General features: G+C 33.1%; 1 protein-coding gene across 1 annotated transcript; it reads left to right on the forward strand.

Moving 5' to 3' along the window:
* Positions 1-19,132: 19,132 nt before the first annotated feature.
* LOC149534104 (cytochrome P450 750A1-like) lies at positions 19,133-21,186 on the forward strand. The gene is made up of 2 exons (XM_089805226.1): positions 19,133-20,098; positions 20,529-21,186. The coding sequence occupies exons 1-2, from the start codon at positions 19,190-19,192 to the stop codon at positions 21,165-21,167; spliced, it is 1,548 nt and encodes a 515-aa protein (XP_089661352.1). The 5' UTR covers positions 19,133-19,189; the 3' UTR covers positions 21,168-21,186.
* Positions 21,187-21,505: the final 319 nt, after the last annotated feature.

A 21,505-nucleotide genomic window follows, 5' to 3' on the forward strand; every position in this document is an offset into this window, starting at 1 on the left:
CTTTGGATATATTTAGGGTTGCAACCTCATCATAGTCCAAGCCATCATCAAACATCTCATGCATTTCGTCATGCCAATGAAGAGCAAAATTTTGTTCATTGGTAAGGGTTTCTATTTTATCCACTATGGTGTTTAACATGGATAACATAGGAGCCAATATAGGTACATTATTATATGTTGTTCACAAAGCCCTCAATTCAGTGAGATTTTCAATTATGAGGAAGGTTTTGAGGGGGTAAAGGATCATTTGGTGGACGATTTTGTGGGGGCACTAGATCATTTGGTGGGGGGTTATGAGGCATAGTATTCCTTGCATCAGTGTCATCATTTTGATTATCTATTCCTATTAATTTTTAAAACATAATTTATATTAAAAAAACCTAAATTTTAACAATTTCTATCAAAAAACCCTAAATTCTAACAAATTTATAATAAAATTTATTAAATTTATACTAAAATTGATTAAAAACAAAAAAAACTAACCTTTTATCATGTATCCAATTGAAAAATGGATATCCATGTAATGAACGCGATATATGATTGTGAAAACACAACCCGCAGGTTGTGTTTTGTTTTTAAATAACACTGATAGTTATTCAGTATCCAATATAATATCAGATACCCAATATTATCAAATATCCAATATAATATCAGGTATCTAATAATATTGGGTATCCGATATGAAATCAAATACCTAATAAGGGTTGGGCCTTACTTTCTAGGTTTGGTATTAGGATGGGTGAAAAAAAGTTAGAGTGGATTTTGAAATACTTTTAGACATTTTCGAACTCTATATTTTTCACATTGCCACTTTTTGGCACATCATGATCCTGCATATACCCATATACAATGCAAAGAAAATGATAAAAGTGGCTCATTATGTATATTGATGGAAGGCCAAAGAAATAGGGTATATTGCATAATTTCTAAATAGTTCTTGATCTATGTCAACTAATAATGGTTCAAATTGTATATTCAACACATGCGAGGGAAATCATATTTTTGTATGCATGATAAAATCAATAAGTGCAGGAGAAGAGCTTCTGATAGATTAAAATTTGAATTGTGTATATACAACAAAACTCACTATAATGGGATTGGTTAGTACAATATTTAAAATAATTTCCTCCAATTAATATTGACTCCAATACACAATCTAATACTTTATTAATATTTTTTTTTGCTAGTCTATTACTTTCATTTCACTATTGATTGCTAAGAATTATTAATCTTTGTCATAGGTGAGATGGATCCACTAGATGACATAGGCAGGGATGTTCCTCAGACAACTACTTTGACAAAGGTAAACCTCAATTACTATAATTGTACAAATTATATAGAAAAAAATGTCATATTATTATGTTCTTTTCTTTATGACTTTGAATTTATTTTGATGAAATTTTACTAATATTGATGTTACAACTTGATACTTATTGATAGGGAAAAGTAAAAGTGAGAGTAGATCAAATGCAATCTAAAATTGAAGCATCACTTTTAGATAACATCGCATGTAGCACTAACCCTATCTTCATGGCTAGTCAAAATATAAAAAAAATATAGTAATGAAATTCTTAACCTTGTCCTCGAACAAAAAAAAATTGAGGAGACCAAGTCACTCAAAGATGGATTGATATGTAGAGTCAATTCTTTGAAGGTAAGTAGTAATTAATCTTAAGCAATAATAAAATCTCAATAGATGTTTATATTTTATACTATCCTATAGATCATGATCTAAAATATTATATGTTCTTCTTAAAGGATTTGGTGACACCTGTGAGACTACGTGGTCAATATCTTGAGGGTTGTAGTGCACAACCTTCATGTAAGTATCCTTAAACCTTAAACCATTCATTTAACCTCTGGAATGCTTCTAGCTAGTATCCCATTTGATCTTTATCCATTGCAAATATCTTTGCTAACAATGTATTCTTCATCTCATGATGAAGTGCAGATGCCTCCTTCGGTCACCGCTATGATATTGTCGACTACATTTTTGGCAACAAGGAGCTTGCATACATCTTCTATACCAAGTACAACTAGTAAAATCTTGTTTTACTATATTTTGTTATGTGATTATCACACATTGTTTCTTTTGTTGGGTGGATTTTATACTCATGGACCTATTTTGTGCACTAATAGATACAACTATAGTTGATAGAAGAATAGAGAGACCACTACTTGTGAAGCTCAACTGTTTCCTAGATCATCTCGTGTTGCTAGTATTGGTTCATTGTGGGGTCATTATTGTTGAACAAGAAAACTATGTTTTTGTTAAAATTACCAAATATTTCGGGTGCTTTAAAATTGTTATTATTTATAGTGTAATTGCAGTTTAATTATACATAACTCATTTTGGATTGATAATCACATGATGTTTTTTAGGAAATGATATTTTCTATGATACTCTTTTTGAAATGACATTGAAGCTATTTGGACCCACCATACATAAAAGGTATGTAGTTTCATATCATTGATACAATAATTTTATTTTCTTCCATTTATTGTACTATATTAAAGTTATTGATCTAACAATTTTATTTTTTCAAAAAAGGTGGAATGAATAGGATCTTGAATTAAAAATTCAGCTTATTACATCTTTTGAGGACCTCTTTGGAAATAATATTTTTGACAGTGCCCTATTTCTTAAAAGAGCATCCAAACATATAAAGACTATGAGGGACCAATATAGAAGGGATCTAATATAATGTTCCAACCTTGGAGAAGATGAACTTCACTGTATTAAAATTTTGTTAAATGGCAAGTAATTAGAAGATGTGATATAGAGAGGATAAGATATATGTTATGGCCATACACTGTAAAGGTATTGGCTATATACTACAATTAAATTGGTCATATAGTGTTGAGAAGGTAGAATGATGGCCATATGGTATCAAGTGTATGGTGGGTAGAGTTGTTTCTAAAGCCATATGGTGGAAGTAGGGGAAAAGATGTCATATAGAGTTTATGAGGGCCATATGCTGGTCAATGGAAGGGTGGCATACAATGTGAAGATAGATAGGCCATGCAATAGGTTGTACAATGATTGGATGGAGAATAAAAGGGAGGTAAGGTTGTATGGTGGAAGATATGAAGAAGAATGAAGGTCATATAGGAAAATCAAGGAGTTGTACAGGAATGTCTAGATGCCACATAGTTAGGTGTTTGAGCCACAACAATGAAAATGGAAATTTATTCATAAAAACATAAGTAGATTAGAAACAATAATAGAAACTTGAATATAAATAATATATGATGAAATATGGTGCTCTAATTTTCCAGATTGAGAAAAGTGTTACAAGCGATGGAATAGGGTGAGGGTTAAATCCCACCAAAACTGCTCGAGTCAAATAGGGAAGATCTTTCACTTCCAAAATGGAAAACAATAGAGAATCTCAACTAGAATTCATAGTACAAATAAATAATCTCAAAAGCATGCCTACTACTACCTATAAGACATGCTTAAATATCCAGTGGGAAAACCTTCTAAGAGTGTACAAAGGTAGCCAATGACCAAATTACCTACGCAAATAAAATAAAATTGGGTTTGAGATATATTAAATCAATCGGCCCATTAATAATGGTTTGATAAATGATTTATTTTATAACGAGAACATTACAGTCCTCCTGTCCCAAATTTTTCTTGTCCTCAAGCAGATGCAATGTCAAGTGCTAGAGAATGTGTTTGCCCTCTCATGTCACATCATCTAGTGGAAAGTGTTTCAAAAAGCATCAAGTATTCCTTCACCATGCAGTTCTGTAGAGTCTTCTCATTTACTTCAATGATCTCAGCTAGTTCCAATATGAGCTTTCCTTCTTCATTGAGTGGTGGAAGGTCTATGGATACTATGAAGTTCTTCTCTATAGCCTTCTTCAGGCATGAAACATGAAAGACATTATGAATGTGGCTTCCTTCTGAAAGTTCCAGCTTGTAAGCGATTTCACCAATGCAATAGACTATGTGATAGGGACCATAAAATCGTGGCTTCAATTTTTCTTTTCTCTTTTCCTTCAATGAGGGTTGTCAATATGGCTAGAGCTTAAGATAAGTCAAGTCCCCTACTTCAAAACTCCTCTCCATTCAATTTTTGTTGGCATACATATTTTGTTGATTATGTGCTTGTTGTAAGTTTTCCTTTAGGTATCGTAGGATGTCCTATCCCTCCTGAAGCCAGTCCCTCACCCTTGTTGCATGACTATCTCTTAGTAATGTGTCAATGAAGGAGAGGGGTTTGTACCCATACAGAGCTTTGAGTGGTGCCATCTTGATGGACATGTGATATGTGGTATTGTAACAATATTCTTCTAGATGTATCCACTTGACCCATGCTTATTGTGTCGAAACATAGTTTTGAAGGTAACCTTCAAGCCACTTGTTCACAATCTCTATTTGTCTATCTGTTTAGGGGTGGTAACTAGTACTTGGTGACAATTTTTTCCCTACCAATTGAAATAGTTTTGCTTAGAATATATTGATGAATTGCCTATCTTGATCACTGATAATGTTTCGAGGTAACCCGTGCAAATGAGACTTCTCTAAAAAATAGATCGACAATGTGTGTGGCCTAAAAATCTAGAGGGATGGCAAATAAATGTGTGTACTTTGTCAATCTTTCAACCACCATGAAAATACAATCCTTCCCATTTACCTTGGGAAGCTTTGTTATGAAATTCATTGAGATACTTTCTCACTTATGTTTTGGAATTGGCAGAGGTTGCAATAACTTGGCAGGTAGAGTGTGTTTGGATTTATTCTACTAGTAGACCACACACACTCTTACATATTGCAACACATCCCCTTCAAGTCCTTTCCATGAAAACCTCTCCTGGAGACTTTTGTAAGTTTTGAGGAAACTCGGGTGTCCTGCCAAGGGTGAGTCATGTACTTCCTTCAAGATTTTCTTCTTCAATTTGGATTTTGATACTAAAAATATCCAATTTTTATAGTAGATAATATCATCCACCACTTTGTATCATCTTGGGTGTTTCCATCTATTAGCTCATAGGAAAATGTGTTTTTGAAATATTCTACCAACAAATATGCCTTCTAGTCAGCTAAAATTTGGTTTAGTGAGCAAATGACTGGTTTCTTGGACAAGGTATCTATAATCACATTGTTCTTTCCTTTCACATATTCAATGTCAAAATCAAAAGCCTAAACCTTTCTTACCCATTTTTTTGCCTCTCGTTCAAGTCCTGTTGCTCCAAAAGGTATCTCAAACTGTTGTGATCTGTATGGATGACAAACTTGGTGCCCACCAGATACTAGAAAAACTTGGTTACTGCATGTACGGTAGCCAACATTTCTTTGTCATAGATTGAATATAAGCATTCTATTTGTGTAAGCTTCTTGCTCTCATAAGCTATGGGGTGTCAATCTTGCATCGGTAACATGCCAATGGCTTCTTCAAATGCGTCACACTCTAGAATGAATAGTCGAGTGAAATCAAGTAATGCAAGTATAGGACAAGTGCTCATTGCCTCTTTCAGTTTATCAAAAGTGAGTTGTACCTTTTTGTTCTATTAGAAAGACCCCTTCTTTGTTAGAACCATTAAGGGTATACTGAGTTGAGAGACTCCTTTTAGGAACCTCTAGTAATAACTACATAGCTCAAAAAACCATCACGAATCTATGAGTGATTTTGGGGGAGGCCAATCAAAGATAGCCTAAATCTTCTCTTGATGAACTTAAGCTCTATATTTACTGACAACATGCCCCAGGTACAATATTTTTGTCATACTAAATTCACATTTGGATTGCTTGGCAAAAAAATACTACTCCTCCATGATCCATAGGACTTCATCTAGATGCTTCAAGTGCTCCTCCCATGTCTTGCTATAAATAAGAAGATCCTCAAAAGATACAAATAAGTACTTACACAACTATTTGTTGAAGATGTGATTCATGCATAATTGGAATGTAGTAGTGCATTTTTTGATCTGAACGACATGACCAAAAATTCATAATGTCTGTAGTGAAAATGGAAGGTCATCTATTCTATGTCTTCCTCCCTCATGCATATCTGATGGTATTTAGAGTAGAGATATATTTTTGGAAAATAGACTATGCCATGCAATTCATCCAAAAACTCATCTATCCTTGGAATGGGATATCTATTCTTTATTGTTATTTTGTTCAAAGCATAGTAGTCCACACACATGTGCATTTTCCCATCCTGATTTTTGACCAAAACTACTGATGACATGAAGGGGCTAAAACTAGGATGGATCCATCCTTTCTCCATTAGTTCTTGAATAGTCTTTTTTGATCTCATCTTTTAATTTCTTGGGATGATGGTAGGGTGTGGTTATGACTGGCTTGGCCCTAGCTTCCAACTTGATAGTATGTTCAAACCCTCGATGGGGTGGTATTTTGGGAGGAATATCAATGAAAAATTTATCTTGTCTACTCAAAATATTCTAGAGATCATCATCCTAGGGAGGTGTCCATTTTCCTTATATAGGTTTTGTTGAGACAAAACAATGTGTAGCCCATGCAACATCATCATGCTGAAAAATAGCCTCCATCTTATGTGCATAAACTTCCTTTAGACCTTCATTTTCCATTCTGTAGAGAACAACCTTCTTTCCATCGACAACAAAAGTGAAGTCCATCCGTTTGAAACTCTAAGTGTATTTATCAAGTGTCTCCATCCACTATATGCCTAGAATAACCTCCATATCATCAAGATCCACTATGAATAAATCTTTGGTCACCGTGTGATTTTCCATTGTGATACTTAGCTATAGAACAAGGTGTGTGCATGGTAAGAGGGTCCATCCAACAACCTTGACCTGAAATCCTACATGTGTCTCTATAGGTAGACCTCTTCATTTCACTAGAGAAGAGTTTATGAAATTTAGTATAGCTTTGCTATCGAGCATCACCATAACACTTTATCTTTGAAGAGTTCTACGTACACAAAACACTATCCACCTCAAGCTACTGGCTAGGGCGATAGTTTCTCCTCATTGTACAAATACTGCAATTCTACTTATATGGTTCAAACTAACCATGTTGGTGCCATCGTGATGTTGGTTGTCTTTGGTGGGTATTTCTTCTTGTTCATCCTCATCATTGGACATGACCTCAATGTAATGGATCTTCCCTTTTTCAAGGCATTAGTGGCCTAGTTTCCAAGGTCTCTTGTAATTGAAACATAGTTTCTTCCTTCAAAGCTCTTGTTGGTAGCTTCATCCAATGACGACTTCTTGGGAGGAGGTTTATTATCTCTATCCCTAAGAAATACCAATGGTTTGGAATGTAAGTAACTTCACAAGGATGATGTTGATGATGATGCCATACTTTGTGCCTTCTTAATGGCCTCTGATAGGGTGGTAGAATTGAACCCCTTTACGCAACCTTTTTGTTGTTCTATCAGTCCATCCATGAAGAGCACTACCTATCTTCTTTTATAAATGTTTGTGACCAAAATAGATTTTTTTTGAAATTCTACAATGTACTAGTCAATCAATCCAGTTTATCTCAGCTGTGCCAAATCTTTGAAATTAAGTTTTAGATCTTTACCATCAAATCAATCTATCAATCTCTTAGTGAATTCCACATAAGTATTTATTTGATCATGCCCCAATGTGATGCCACCATTCATGTGCAACTCCCTCCAAGTATAGTGTCAAAAATTTAATTGCTTCTTCTTTTGGCATGGGATTAAGCTAGAAGTAAGTATTGGCCTTCATTACCCATGCTTGTGTAGATATGGATCCAAATCTGTCAAATGGAGATAGATTTACTTTACTCAAATTTCTTTTGAGATCATTGCTAAAGTATCCTTAGTTTTTGCCTCCCAAATATCTCATTCTTAGATCCACGTAATCTTTGTAGGATATATCTTCCTCAAAATTTGCATTCTTCTAGTCTTCTCTCAATTGTTCTTGCATCTCTTCAAAGGTTGTTTTTTTTCCCTTTATGTGGTGCCTTCATCCATGGGGGAAAAGATGGCATGGAAGGTTGAGAGCATGGTGGATGAGGGTTTGATTTACTCAACACCGAGTCTGTGCTATGACCATTTTGTTTTCTAGATATTTTATTGTCTTCCAATTTCTTGAGAGTCTCTTCCATGAGTCATTGAGTATCAATGATCTATGCCTGATTCTTGGCAAGTTCTCTCAGTAGTGCCACAAGTTTGATAGTTGTTAGTTCTAGTTCAGTAGCTATGCTTTCAATGAAATTTGTCCTTCTCTTCTAGCTATAAACTCTCATTCACTATCCACAAGTTGGTAGGATTGAAGCTCTGATACCACTATAATGTTCCAACCCCGAAGAAGATGAACTTCATTATATCCAAATTCTGTTAAATGGAAAGTAACTAACATATGCGATACAGAGAGGATAAGATATTTTTTATGGCCATATGTTGCAAAGGTATTGGTTGTGTGCTACAATTAAACTAGTAGTATAGTGTTTGGGAGGTAGAATGATGGTCGTATAATATCCAAGTGTACAGTGGGTAGAGGTGTTGCTGAAGCCATATGGTGGAATTAGGGGAAGGGATGTCATATGGAGTTTATTAGGGTCATATGGTGGTAAATGAAAGGGTGGCGTATGGTGTGAAGGATAGATAGGCCATATAATAGGTCATATGATGAGTGGATGGAGAATGCAAGGGAGGTATGGGGTTATGGTGGAAGATATGAGGAAGAATGAAGGCCATACAAGAAAATCAAGGAGTGATATGAGAATGTCTGTATGCCACATAGTTAGATGTTTGAGCGACAACAATGAATGCAAATTTATTCATAAAAAACACAAGTAGATCAAATACAATAATAGAAACTTGAATACAAATAATATATGCCAAAAGATGGTGCTCCAATTTTCCAGATCAAGTGAAGTGTTATAGGTGATAGAATAGGGTGAGGGTTAAATCCCACTGAAATTGCATGAGCCAAATTAGGAAGATCTTTCACTTTCAAAATGGTGAACAACTAAGAATCCCGACTGGAATTTGTAGTATAAGAAATAATCCCAAAATCATGCCTACTACTACCTACAAGTCATGCTTTAATACCCATTAGGAAAACCTTTTGAGGGTGTACAAAGATAGTTAATGGCCAAACTACCTATGGAAATGAAATAAAAAAGGGTCTATGATGTATTAAATCAATCAACACATTAACAAAAGTTTAATAAATGATTTATTTAATAATGGGAACATTACATCTAAAGGTCAACCCAAAGTGCGAGTGTCCCCTATGATTCCACCGATGGAGTGGATTGAAATAATAGAAGATGCAAAAGAGAAAGGACTACATGATAAAGGAATTGAACCAAAAGAGTGCAAACAAAGGTATGTCATGATAGTATTAAGTAGAATGTAATCATGCACTAGTTAGTGATCTTTGTAAATATATAGTCTAACATGTTTAAAACTTTTCATAGATTGTAGGACACATCAAAAGCTAAGAGTACAAAAGGTTGGCCGAGACAAACTTGGATTTGTTGGCTATATGGAACTTCACTCTCTACTTGTAAGTAGCAACAATGGAATTTCATATATATATAAAATATTGCAAACAATTTTGTTTAATCAAATCATACATGCAAAATTGATGTTATTAAGAAAAAACTATAGGGCATAGAATTCAATGTAGAGCCCACAGATGAAGATAGAAAAACTACCTTGAAGAAAGGTTATAAAGTTATGGTTGCTCACCTACACCAAGAATCTAAAAGCCATAATGAAGAATCTAGTGCACAAGATTAGACACAGGTAAATTGGTCAAATAAAAATTAAATCAGATTGAATTTTGAGAAATTTCATGTTTGGTGTCAATTTCAAACATAAATTGACTATTTTTGTTTTATATATCAAATTATGATAAAAATGTGCATAAAATTTCACTAAACCCTTCAAATCCTATTACCTAACCTATGCATGATGAAGGCCATGATGTGCATCATAGTGGTGGAGGTATTAATTTTCTTTTGGAAATTGATCACACAATTATGAATAGAATTTAACATCTTCAGTTGCAATTTGTTGTGTAACCTTTTTTTGAATATTTTAGAGCATTTTGAACATCATAGTGAACAAGTGGGGGATGTCCAAAGTGTTCAACATGTTGAGATGACTGATCAAAATGTTATTGTACATGATGTGGCTATTGACCTTGTGGTCAAATCATTTGTCAGTTAGTACCAAAGCACTTAATCATTTGGTTGGTTACATTGCTAATAAGCTTCAAAGAGTCTACCAAACTTCACATTGTAAACCAAGAAGGAATTAGTGTTAACCTAGCTAATATTGTCTACCAAAATAGCCATGTCAACCAAGCAGAAGGAAGGTAGTGTTGGCAAAGCTATAGTTTTAACCAAGTTCTCTAGTACTCGTCGAGCCATCAGTGCTAACTAAGCTCATGCCTACTTTGAGTGATCAATGTGGAACAAACACTAGTGTCAACTGAGTGCTAGAGCTTTTTGAGTTGATAGTGTTTCTAAGTGTTAGAATATCACTTGAGTCATATTCAGAACTTGAGTTACAACATCGGTCCAACTTAGTGAATATTTTTGAGTTAGGTATTGTAGCCAACTCTAGAATGTAATTATTTGGATTGGTATAAATGTAAGAGATATTTTCATATCCAAAGAAAAAATTTATGAGTGAGTAAAAAATATGAATGTGAATTGAAGAGTACATGCTACAAGTAGTATAAGGAAAAGTAGAGTCTTGTCTATCACAACAAGGTGATAATTTCTACATCAAAGGAATCTCAATTAGCAAATTGAGTTGTAGAGTAGAGATCAACCACTAGTTCATCCTAAAAAGTGCATCAATCAAATCCTATAACAAGGTGGAGTTAATAATCTTATGCTAAATCTCCTAACTGAATGCATATATCATTGTGTTGTATAAATCCTTTTACAAAGTGAACCTAATAGTCTTTATTTCTCCTAATAGGGAAGATCAGCAAAAATGATCATTTGTAAGCATTAACAGGAAACCTTTATACCATAGTACTAAAGCTTGTGGATATCATCCCCACCCTAGTTTTACTTTCTATTTGGAAGTTTTTTGGGTTACCAAACATTGTGTCAACTCTTATGAATGTTTTATTGCTTTTAGTCTTTCATGCATGCAATTAGATCATATTAACTTAAATATGATTAATTGATGAGTTGAAATTAAAGTTTTATTGGTTCCTAATTCACCCCCCTACACCCCATCTTGGTCACCTAACCCACCATATATTTCCAACAATTGCTATTAGATATTTTGGTTCTCACATCTGACATTTAGCAGCTTGAGAAAAGATTAGAGGCAATGAAATTGTATAGACTTGAGAAAGCTATTGAAAATGAAAATTTAGATATGTAGATGACCATGGAACAAATAAAGAAAATAAAGGAGCAACTCTCTCAATCCTTGAAAATAAGAAAAGACCTAGCAGTACAAATGAATGATAATCTCTAGACAGAAGAACGAATTAAAGACATTTTCCAAGACAAAAGTTTAGATGAAGCTAATGCAACAATCAAAGACCTACTTGAGAAGAATCTCACTCTTCATTAAGAAGTTAGAAAGCTAAAAAGAGAACAAGAAATTCAATCAGTCAAAATGTGTGAAAACATGGAACAAAACAACAAGACAAATGAAGAGAAGATATTGCTAACTGAAAAGATAGAAGAAAAGGATAATGAAATTCAAGATCTATCTCTTCAACAAGTAGATTTGATAAGTCAACTCAATTGTGCAAATCAAGAACTTATCAACTTGAGGATAGACAATGAAAGATTTGGTACAAGGTTTAGACCATTTGATAAGATAATTTGCTATCATTGCCCTTGAAACCATCAAAATAGGGGTTTTCTAAAAACATACTGTACAAACACCATGGATACCTAAGGCCTGGAAAATCTTTGAGTCTAGGTCAGATGGAAATAGAAGACCGTTTGACATGATCAACAACATGTACATGGTTTCTTGGGACTTGAGGACATAGTATGCTCGTTATGCAAGTGATTTCCATGAGCTTGAATTAGAGCAAGAGAAGGCCAAGATGGAGTAGATGTTAGTAGAGCAAGGAAACTAGTCTGATGAGTGTTCCTACCTAAATGCCATGCTGGATGTGCTATATGGCCTTCTACCATAATGATTAAGGAGATCTTTTCTTTTTTTGTTTATTGTAAATATTTCTGTGTTTGGTTGTAATTAGTTGTAGTTAGTTATTTTGGAAGGGTTTGAAGCTATTGTTACACCTCTTCATTTTTTATAAGAGGAGGTACCAAGACCCTGCAATAGATATAGATAGATTTTAGTGAAAGATATATATATATATATATATATATATATATATATATATATATATATATATATATATATATATATATGTATATATATATATATATATAATTGAAGAACATGGCACAACACAAAAATCATATTGTTTGTGTATATTTTGAGTAGCTATTGCAACCAATCATGACTCAATTGTACACATCTTTTTAAAATTAATTAAATACTTTATTTTCCTCATTAGTATTAATTAGGGTGTCCTCTCAGATTCATATTACCATTGATAGACTGAAGTTTGTTACAATCTCTTGATAATAAAAAATCACAAGCATTGCACTTTTTGTTCAATTGGTCTTCCTAGTTTGAAGTTAAAAGGGAATTGAACTCTAGGGTTTTAAGTTAAAGTTCTCTATCTGGTGATTGATAGTATGCACAAACTATCTATGAAAGGTTTTGATAATCTTAAAGCTAGTACTAATTTGACTTTGTTTTTCCCATTTGACTATTGTTCTTGGTTTGATTCCTTGTTTGATTACATTAAAAATAAATGTAAAATTACTATCAATTTTTAAAAATGATAAAAAAAAATCAAATAAACCCTACTTTTTATCAAAAACCTACAAACTTCGTTTAAAAAACAATAAAATTATATAAAATTCAACACGCCTTTTGAAATTTGGTAAAAATGTGACTTAGATGTATCCTATACTTAATTTCAAATTGGATATAAGAAGCGCTTGTTGTTTTCACAAAAAAATGGTATTTGTTAGTTGTGGCTCAATTTTTTTAACCCACATGTATCAAATATCTAATAATATTGGATTGGATATTGGTTATATGATATTATTATATATTCAATATTATGAGACATTTGATTATGGATCTAATAGTCAATTAGGCTTGTGCCTTGGCTTTTGGGTTGGATATTTGCAATGACACCCAAGCCTACTAAAAATTCAACACACTTTTTACTATATTTTTGTTGAGGGAAAATAGGATTTTTTTACATCATCACTTTTTGGCATACCATGATCCTACAAATACCCAAAACAAGATAGAAAAAGAGTCGATAGATCAATACCAACACTAGAAATAGAAACCAGAGGGTGAAAATAATGTATAAAATCATTTTGAAGAAGATTTAGAGGGAGTAGGTTGACTAGGCTAACACTTCTGATAGTTCTCATTTGTAGACTGTATGTTAGATTGTGAACTTTTCAAATTTTATTTGGTGCAAGAAGCACTTGTTCTTACATGTAGAAAATAAAAAGAATGTTGTGTAGACAAGGGTTCACCATATTCAAATATTAGCTAAGGAATCAACCATGAAATAGAAATAACATATGTATGAAAGGAAAATTTTTAATGTTATAAGATATTATATCCAAAAATATAAATGTTTATGCCTTTGCAAATGGATTTCAAGTCATGTGTCTATGAATATGCTTATAGTTTCTCAAATGTAGTTGATAGATCTTGTAGTGTAGAGAAGAATCAAGGATATTCTTTCTTAACTGAGGTCCCCTTTATTTTTCCTTCATGAGGGAGAATCTTACTAAAGTGGAGAAGATTTTCATTAAATGATGCTTTGGATGCTTGAAATCTTTCTTGAGAATACCTCAATGTAAAATTGTAGGAGGGATCTTGAATTCAAATTTCCTTCTTCTCTAGATGAGGAAAGATAGGTTTATTAAATATACATTTCACAATATTTTAGAGCTCAAAAAAAAAAATAGGAAGCTATATAATTTTTGCTTCTGGATTTGATTGTGTCAGTTTTTTTAGCATCAACGTTTCGGATCACACTCTATGATCCATCATCAGGATGAGAGAATGCAAGAATGAAAAAGGAAGCTAACAAGGTTCTCAATTTCTTGCTTAACCATAGAGATGATTATTTGATTTTAAGGAAAACCTCAAAGAATAGGTCCATTGGGCCTACCTATTCCCCCCAGAAGGCCTCAATTTTTTTTTTGATAATTATGATTATAGCTTGAAGGTGTTAAATGAAACTTAGAAGCAAGATTGGATCAAGTATAATATACAAGAAAACTCAAGAACAATAAAATGGGGCTTAATTAAGCATCATGATTACAATTAGGATTGTATACTTATTATGCTTGGACATGTTTTCTTTCATGATTTTAAAGCGAGCATGACCTCTTTATGAATAATTTATGTTCCTATATCATTTTCAGTAAATAATATAAGGACACAACTATATTAATTAGCTATTTCTTACTTTTTTTCATGTTTTCCATATGGAAATTCATTACTACTATCATTTTCATCATTAATACATGTAGAGAAGAATACCATCCTCTATAAAAAATCAATAACCAATACTTGTGAATCATGATGATATAGTTTCAATATGTCATGTATTCAAAGACTTTTAATTTTTTTTTTTGTGTGCACTTTTTAAGAACATATATGTTGTAATTTAATGATAGATTATATTTGATTGAGAATTTAACAAGTGTTTAAATTAATGAACATGTTATCATTCTAAACAATTATATTTTAATCTTATTAAAATATCATAAACTTTAATACAAAGTTGTAGTTCTACATGAATTCTTTTAGTTTTAGACTAGAATGGCATAAGATATTACTTTGCACCAACCTTGTCATCCTTTTGAATAAATGATGGAGTAATTTTATCTTGTATTCTAGATAGATGTATTTAAGATAAAATCTATAGATAACTTAATTTATTGACCAATATTGGTACCTTTGAAATGGCCTCCTTGATATATCAAATTCTTATGTACCCTCTTTAATCTATGTTAATATTTAATAATTTTTATGTGAGATTAGTGTGCAATATGAATGCATAAAATTTGTTATAAATTATTATTCTTTAATCTAAAATATTGCATGCTCTTTTTATGCCACATAAGCAAAATCTTAAGAAAACCTTGAACTATTTTAGGATTAATAGTTATAACTCACTAAAACACAATAGTGTTTTTGGATTCAAAGAGCACCCAAAAAAATGAAACTGACGAGACACATTTAATTAATAAAAATAGTGTTCTTTATTTAAATACAGTTAGTCATATCATGATACTTTAAAATGGTATTAAATATATTTTCAATGTCTTCATTCTTTTCTAGAATAAATTATATATTTTAAATGTAAAAAAAGTGATCCATTTTATCTTCTATTACTAATACTTATTTAAAACTTGAGAAGTTATCTAGGATTAAAAACTAATAAGAGCTTTTACTACATCCATACAGAGTAGAGTAGTGTCTCTTAACAGACTCAATGAAACTCTCTATAATCTTGCAAAGATAATCTCTCCATTCATTTTTTCGCTAGCAATTCAAGTACTAAACAAGATATATTAACTTTGACCATAATTGAATTGATAAGTTCACGTCCCATTGATTCAGTCATAGATAGAGGATAAAAATAAAAATTATTTGACCATTTAGTGCAATTAGACAACACAATATTAAAAAATGATATAAAATTTATTATTTCTTCATCATAAATGAGTTTCAATCTGTTATAATGGGCTAAGGGTTTCCAACATTTTCTAGGATTTAGATGTTTAAATATAAATATATGCGATTTACATTATTTGGATGATATTCCAATACAATGTTTAAACTCGACTCTTGACTCAACAATTTAATTTGACTTCTTTCCGATGGTTGCAAGTGATGATTATATGGTATCCCAGAGCTTTAGGAATGATAATGATCAATAGTGATGTAAATATTTATGACATTTTAATGTGTAGTTAGCTTAATGCGTAAAAGAATATTTGAGAATAAATGTGGTATAGATGGATCAATGAATCTCAATTTATATCATATGATAAGTTCTCCTAGGTAGTGTATCTTCTGTTAATTCCTTTCTCACTAAATGCTATATAAAGTTGATAAATTCTTGAAGAATAAAACTATTTGGTATTATGCCTACCTAGTAATAGCTAAGAAGTTTATGTATACCTTCATAGTGGTTATTTTTAATAAATAAAACATTATATATTGATGGATCAAAGTAGCACACATGTTCCCCAACCAAATTGTGTGACCAACAAATGTAGTGAAATGTAGCCAGATTTACAATATTTAACTAAATAATTATTGGAACCCAAATGAAAATTTGTAGAATAAAAAAAATTAAGTGAAAAAATATTTTTTTCATGAGATAAGATTGTTGGTACACTCTAAGACACTCTTCCATAATCGATTATTGGTACCTCTCTAATTTTTCTTTAGAGATAAGTTTGATTGTGTTGAATTATATCCTTGTTCTATCCTTTCAATTCCTTATAATCATTAGCCACAACTTGGTCATATTAGTTGTTGATGCTAATTAGACATGTTAGATTTCCTTCTTAATGTGACACTTGTTTTCATAATTCTTCTTAAGGAGTCCCATGTATTTCCTTGATCTAATTTACTTGTTGCTATCTTTCTTCTCTAGCATAATCATATAGACTTAACATGACTTCTAGAATTATTAATTTTATTGATAAATTAATTTTGATTTATTTTAAAAGATTTGATCACTATACATTTCTTAACTTTATGATTTATACTTATCATTATATTGTTAATGTATTGAATAATATTTTCATCATTTTGAATACCATCTAATTAGTAGATTCATTGGCTCTGAGCTAAATGATTAGCTCTATGACATCATTTTCTTTTTAAGAAATTATTTCATTGAGAGTAATAAGGCATTCTTGTCTGCCATTTTTTATTTTTGTTTCGAGAAATAGATGCATTAAAAAATCTAATATTTTGCATATGATACTTATATGCTTTACATTTAATCTAACATACTTAGTTATCAACTTTGAATCGCCATAGATTTGCAGGATCTTTAAACTGATTTTCTCAATACTGGCAAGCCTTGTCATGTATAATTTCCCCCTTTTATAGTGTAAACATATTTGCTGCACATTTATTCATATGTCGGTTTAAAACTAAATTTTCTAGCTTTTACATTTACACATGCTAAAAGATCGACGGCTCTGGCAACGGTTGTAGAGTCTGCATTTACACCTGCCGATTGGATTTTATTGAACGCATTTTTTTTGGGGGATCAATAACTTGCAAGAAGAGCATTCTGTGAACTCATATTGTTGTGGGCGTTATATTTTGTTGAAGAATTGACATCTCCCTGCTTCCATGTTCTGCAGATGTCTACGAGGGCAGTAGCAACGATATTTACATCTGACAAAATTCCAAAGTTTGAGCATGCTGCTAACGATTGAGGAATCTGGATTGAAGCCTGCAAATCAAAATTTCTGGAAAGTTTCCAAATGCTTTTCTACAAATCCTCTTACTAGGTATCCTGTGAGCAAGGCGTTCGGTGCAAACACATTTCTATGAAGCAGTCTGTCAAAACAGTTCACATCACCTTCCACATTTTGCAAATAGCAGACTGCTCTGCAACAGGCCATACTTTCTCCTCTGCAAAGCATACGTTCACAATAGAAGGAAATAAATATGAGTAAGGGAGAACAAGATCTGACAAAGTTATGTTCTTCAGGGTGTTAACTTAACCTGCGAAGCGTCGGGGTTCTTCAGGGCGTTAACTTAACCTGTGCAGCGTCGGGGTAACATCTGGGTTTACATCAGTGGGAATGGCTTAAACATCACACACTAATCTTAATTCTTAGATCAAAAGTATTAAATTATTATGAAAGTGGTCAACACTTTGAATATACTGATTAAGCCCTGTCATCCATTTTTATAAATTTTTTTATAAAGAAAATGTCCTATCATTTATTAAAATAACATCTCTTCATCTTCAAAGATAAGAACAAATAAAGAAACCATTTCCTTATACGTATCTTTTCAGATTGAGCATTTCTACTCCTCAATAAATTATTACTATAAAGTGAGAACAATAAAGTTGTAAAAGATGGCTGGCCGTTTCACGTGGGATAGTGGATGTTCCACGTTGCACAATGGGGAAGTCTATATCTTCTGTAGCTGATTAAAATTAAATAGGAAGCATGTTTATTTTTTGCTCGATACATCCAATAGCACCACTTGTGGAATAATATGACACTACAGAATATGTGATGCTTTTTATTTAACATGCAGCAATTAGGAGGTGACGAAAGTAAATGGAAACTTTTAAATGTATAAGTAGAGGGAGGGTATCAGGAATTGTAATAAATTTTATTTGATTTAAATTTACAAATTCTAACTAGGGAGAATTCCAGTAGCTGTCAGATGTCTAATGATTCTATTATCGTTTTCAGAAAGCTTCAAAAATGATAGAAAATAGACAATAATACTGTAGTAATATCTGATATAACTAATAATAATAGTGGTTGATAATTTTTTATCTTTCTTGATTGTTAATTGATAAACAGAAAAAAATGATATAATTAACTACAGATGAGTGAAATTATTAGATCCCTTCCCTTACTGACTGTTAATTCTAAAAGATAAATTGCAAACCACAAAACAGAGAAAGAGACACATGATTTATCGTGGTTCACTACAACTGTGGCTACGTCCACACCGAGAGCAGAGCAAATATATTATTCAGTCATTGCAGCTTACAGCTTGTCATACACAGGGCTTTGCCCTTATATTTATACATTAGTTCTTCAAGAGAAGACGAAGAGACAAATAAGAAGAATGTGAAATAAACAGACATGACAGTTGGACTTCACATCCAACACTGACGTCGTTCTCAAGAGTTAAAAATTGAAAGACAGAAAACATAAATATCGCACCATAAAATGACAGCTATGATTATTTTTCACATCAGTTCACCGTCCCTGGCTATTAAAGAAAAGGCATATTAAAGACAAAAATAGGGATCGCAGTGCATTTACGTCATCCTCAAATAATGGAGAGCCGAAATAACAGGAGCATCTTCCTATAAAGACTTCCCTCCCCAGCAAAGCAAAGCAGCAGTCTTGCCTTTGTGGGTCTCCTCAGAAATGGATCTTCATTTCAGTATGATCGTTTCAGCAACAGGACTCGCAATCTTTCTGTTTACTGTGTTATTGTCCATTTTGTTGAGAGGGGCGAGAAAAGGCACAGGAAGATTGTCATGTTTGCCAGGGCCATTTCCGCTGCCCATCATTGGAAACCTCCACCAGTTGGGAGCTCTTCCTCACCGCGGTCTGCAGCGGCTGGCGGAAAAACATGGGCCAATAATGGCGGTGAAGTTGGGCTCTGTTGATGTGGTCGTTGCATCTTCTTCTCAAGCGGCCAAGCAGTTTCTGAAAACCCACGACTTGAGTTTTGCGAGCAGGCCAATGAATAGCGCCGGAAAGTACCTGTTTTACAAAGGGCAGGACATTGTGTTTGACCCCTACGGAGATTATTGGCGAAGAATGAGAAAGATATGCATGTTGGAGCTGCTGAATGGGAAGAGAGTGGAATCGTTCGGAGGTGTGAGGGAGGAAGAGGCGATGGCGATGGTGAGATCGATCTGGGAGAACAGCGAGCAAGGGAGAGGAGCCGTGGATTTGAGCGAGAGCGTTGCCTGCTACAGCTCCGACTTGATGTGGCGAATTCTGACTGGCAGGACTAATGCTGACAGAGCATCCGGTGGGAGTGAGTTTGAGGACTTGGTTTGGCAGGGTAATGAGTTGATGGGAGCTGTTAATATTGGGGATTTCATTCCCTGGTTGGACTGGCTCGACTTGCAGGGGCTGAAGCGGCGTATGAAGAATGTCTTCCACCGCTTGGACGCCATTTTTGACAAGATAATAGAGGAACATGTGCAGCGAAAGGGGAGGCGCAGTACAGAGGAGGAAGAGGAGGATCGGCAGAAAGACTTGATTGATGTGCTTGTGGATATGGATAATATCAAGGATGAAGATAGGAAGGGTATCATTATGGTGAGTCAAATTCTCAACTTTCTCGTATGTTTTTGTTTTGGGCTTTTTTTCTTTTCCGTCACCACAAAGCTAGAAGACTAAAAGAGGAGGAAAATGGGTTATGTAGTTTGAGTTTTAGAGAAGGAAAATAGGTTGATACTATTGAATATATATAATTTGAAATTTGTGATTAAAATATATATATGTGTGTGCGTGTGTGTGCACATACATATATATACATACACACACACATATATATATATGTATATATATACGTATATATGTATATATGCATATACATACATACATATATATGTATATGTGTGTATTTATATATATGTATGTGTATGTATATACATATATATATACTATGGTTGGAATGCAAAGTAGTTGCATTGCTTTGTATTGATTGTATTTATTTATATTTGTTTTGATTTGTTTGTGTTTAGAGGATATGTTTCTTGCAGCAATAGAAGCATCCGCGTCTACCGTGGACTGGGTGATGAGTGAGTTATTGAGAAATTCACATGTGATGAAGAAATTGAAAGAAGAAATTGATTCTATAGTTAAAAAGGATGATAAATTAACGGCTTCTCATATTGCAAGCATGGAATACTTGCATTGTGTGCTGAAAGAGACACTGAGATTGTATCCAATAGGTCCCTTGCTCATCCCACATGAATCTAGAGAAGATTGTGTTGTGGAAGGGTCTCACCAAGAGTACTTCATACCAACAAAAACCCGGATTATTGTTAATGCTTGGGCAATAGGAAGAGATCCAAAACTATGGGAAGATCCTTTTGAATTCAAGCCTGAGAGATTTATGAGTAAAGATTTTGATATAATAAGGGATCCTGAATTAACCATGATTCCTTTTGGATCAGGAATGAGAAGTTGTCCCGGTGCTTCCATGGCCATTGCCAACATGGAGATGGCATTAGGATACCTTGTGCACTATTTCAATTGGAAATATGAAGGAGAGTTGGACATGAGAGAATCCTTTGGAATCACCATTCCAAGAAAAGTGCATCTCTTTGTTACTCCAACTACAAGGTTAGGAGTGAATGAACCTTTTTACCTTAAAGTTTAGTTACCACAAAAATGTTCATGACCCCTCTCTCTCTCTCTCTCTCTCTCTCTCTCTCTCTCTCTCTATATATATATATATATATATATATATATATATAGGTTGGTTTCTATATTTCCACTTCATCTTTATATCCATTTATGTAACATGTTATTTAATACATGATATCTTATCTTTTCTTAATAACACGATCATAGGTAAAATTTGATGGTTGTTCTTTTATGTGAGAATGCATTATTTTTTATCAAGTTTTAGATGTTAATGCACATGAGTAAAATATTGTAATATCATACTTATTTTTAATTATAACATTTTTAATGAGCATGTATTATTATTAATTT

The sequence above is a fragment of the Cupressus sempervirens genome, chromosome 10 (genome assembly GCF_028749045.1).
Source record: "Cupressus sempervirens isolate cs-2001-9-10 chromosome 10, ASM2874904v1, whole genome shotgun sequence".
NCBI classification, from domain to species: Eukaryota; Viridiplantae; Streptophyta; class Pinopsida; order Cupressales; family Cupressaceae; genus Cupressus; species Cupressus sempervirens.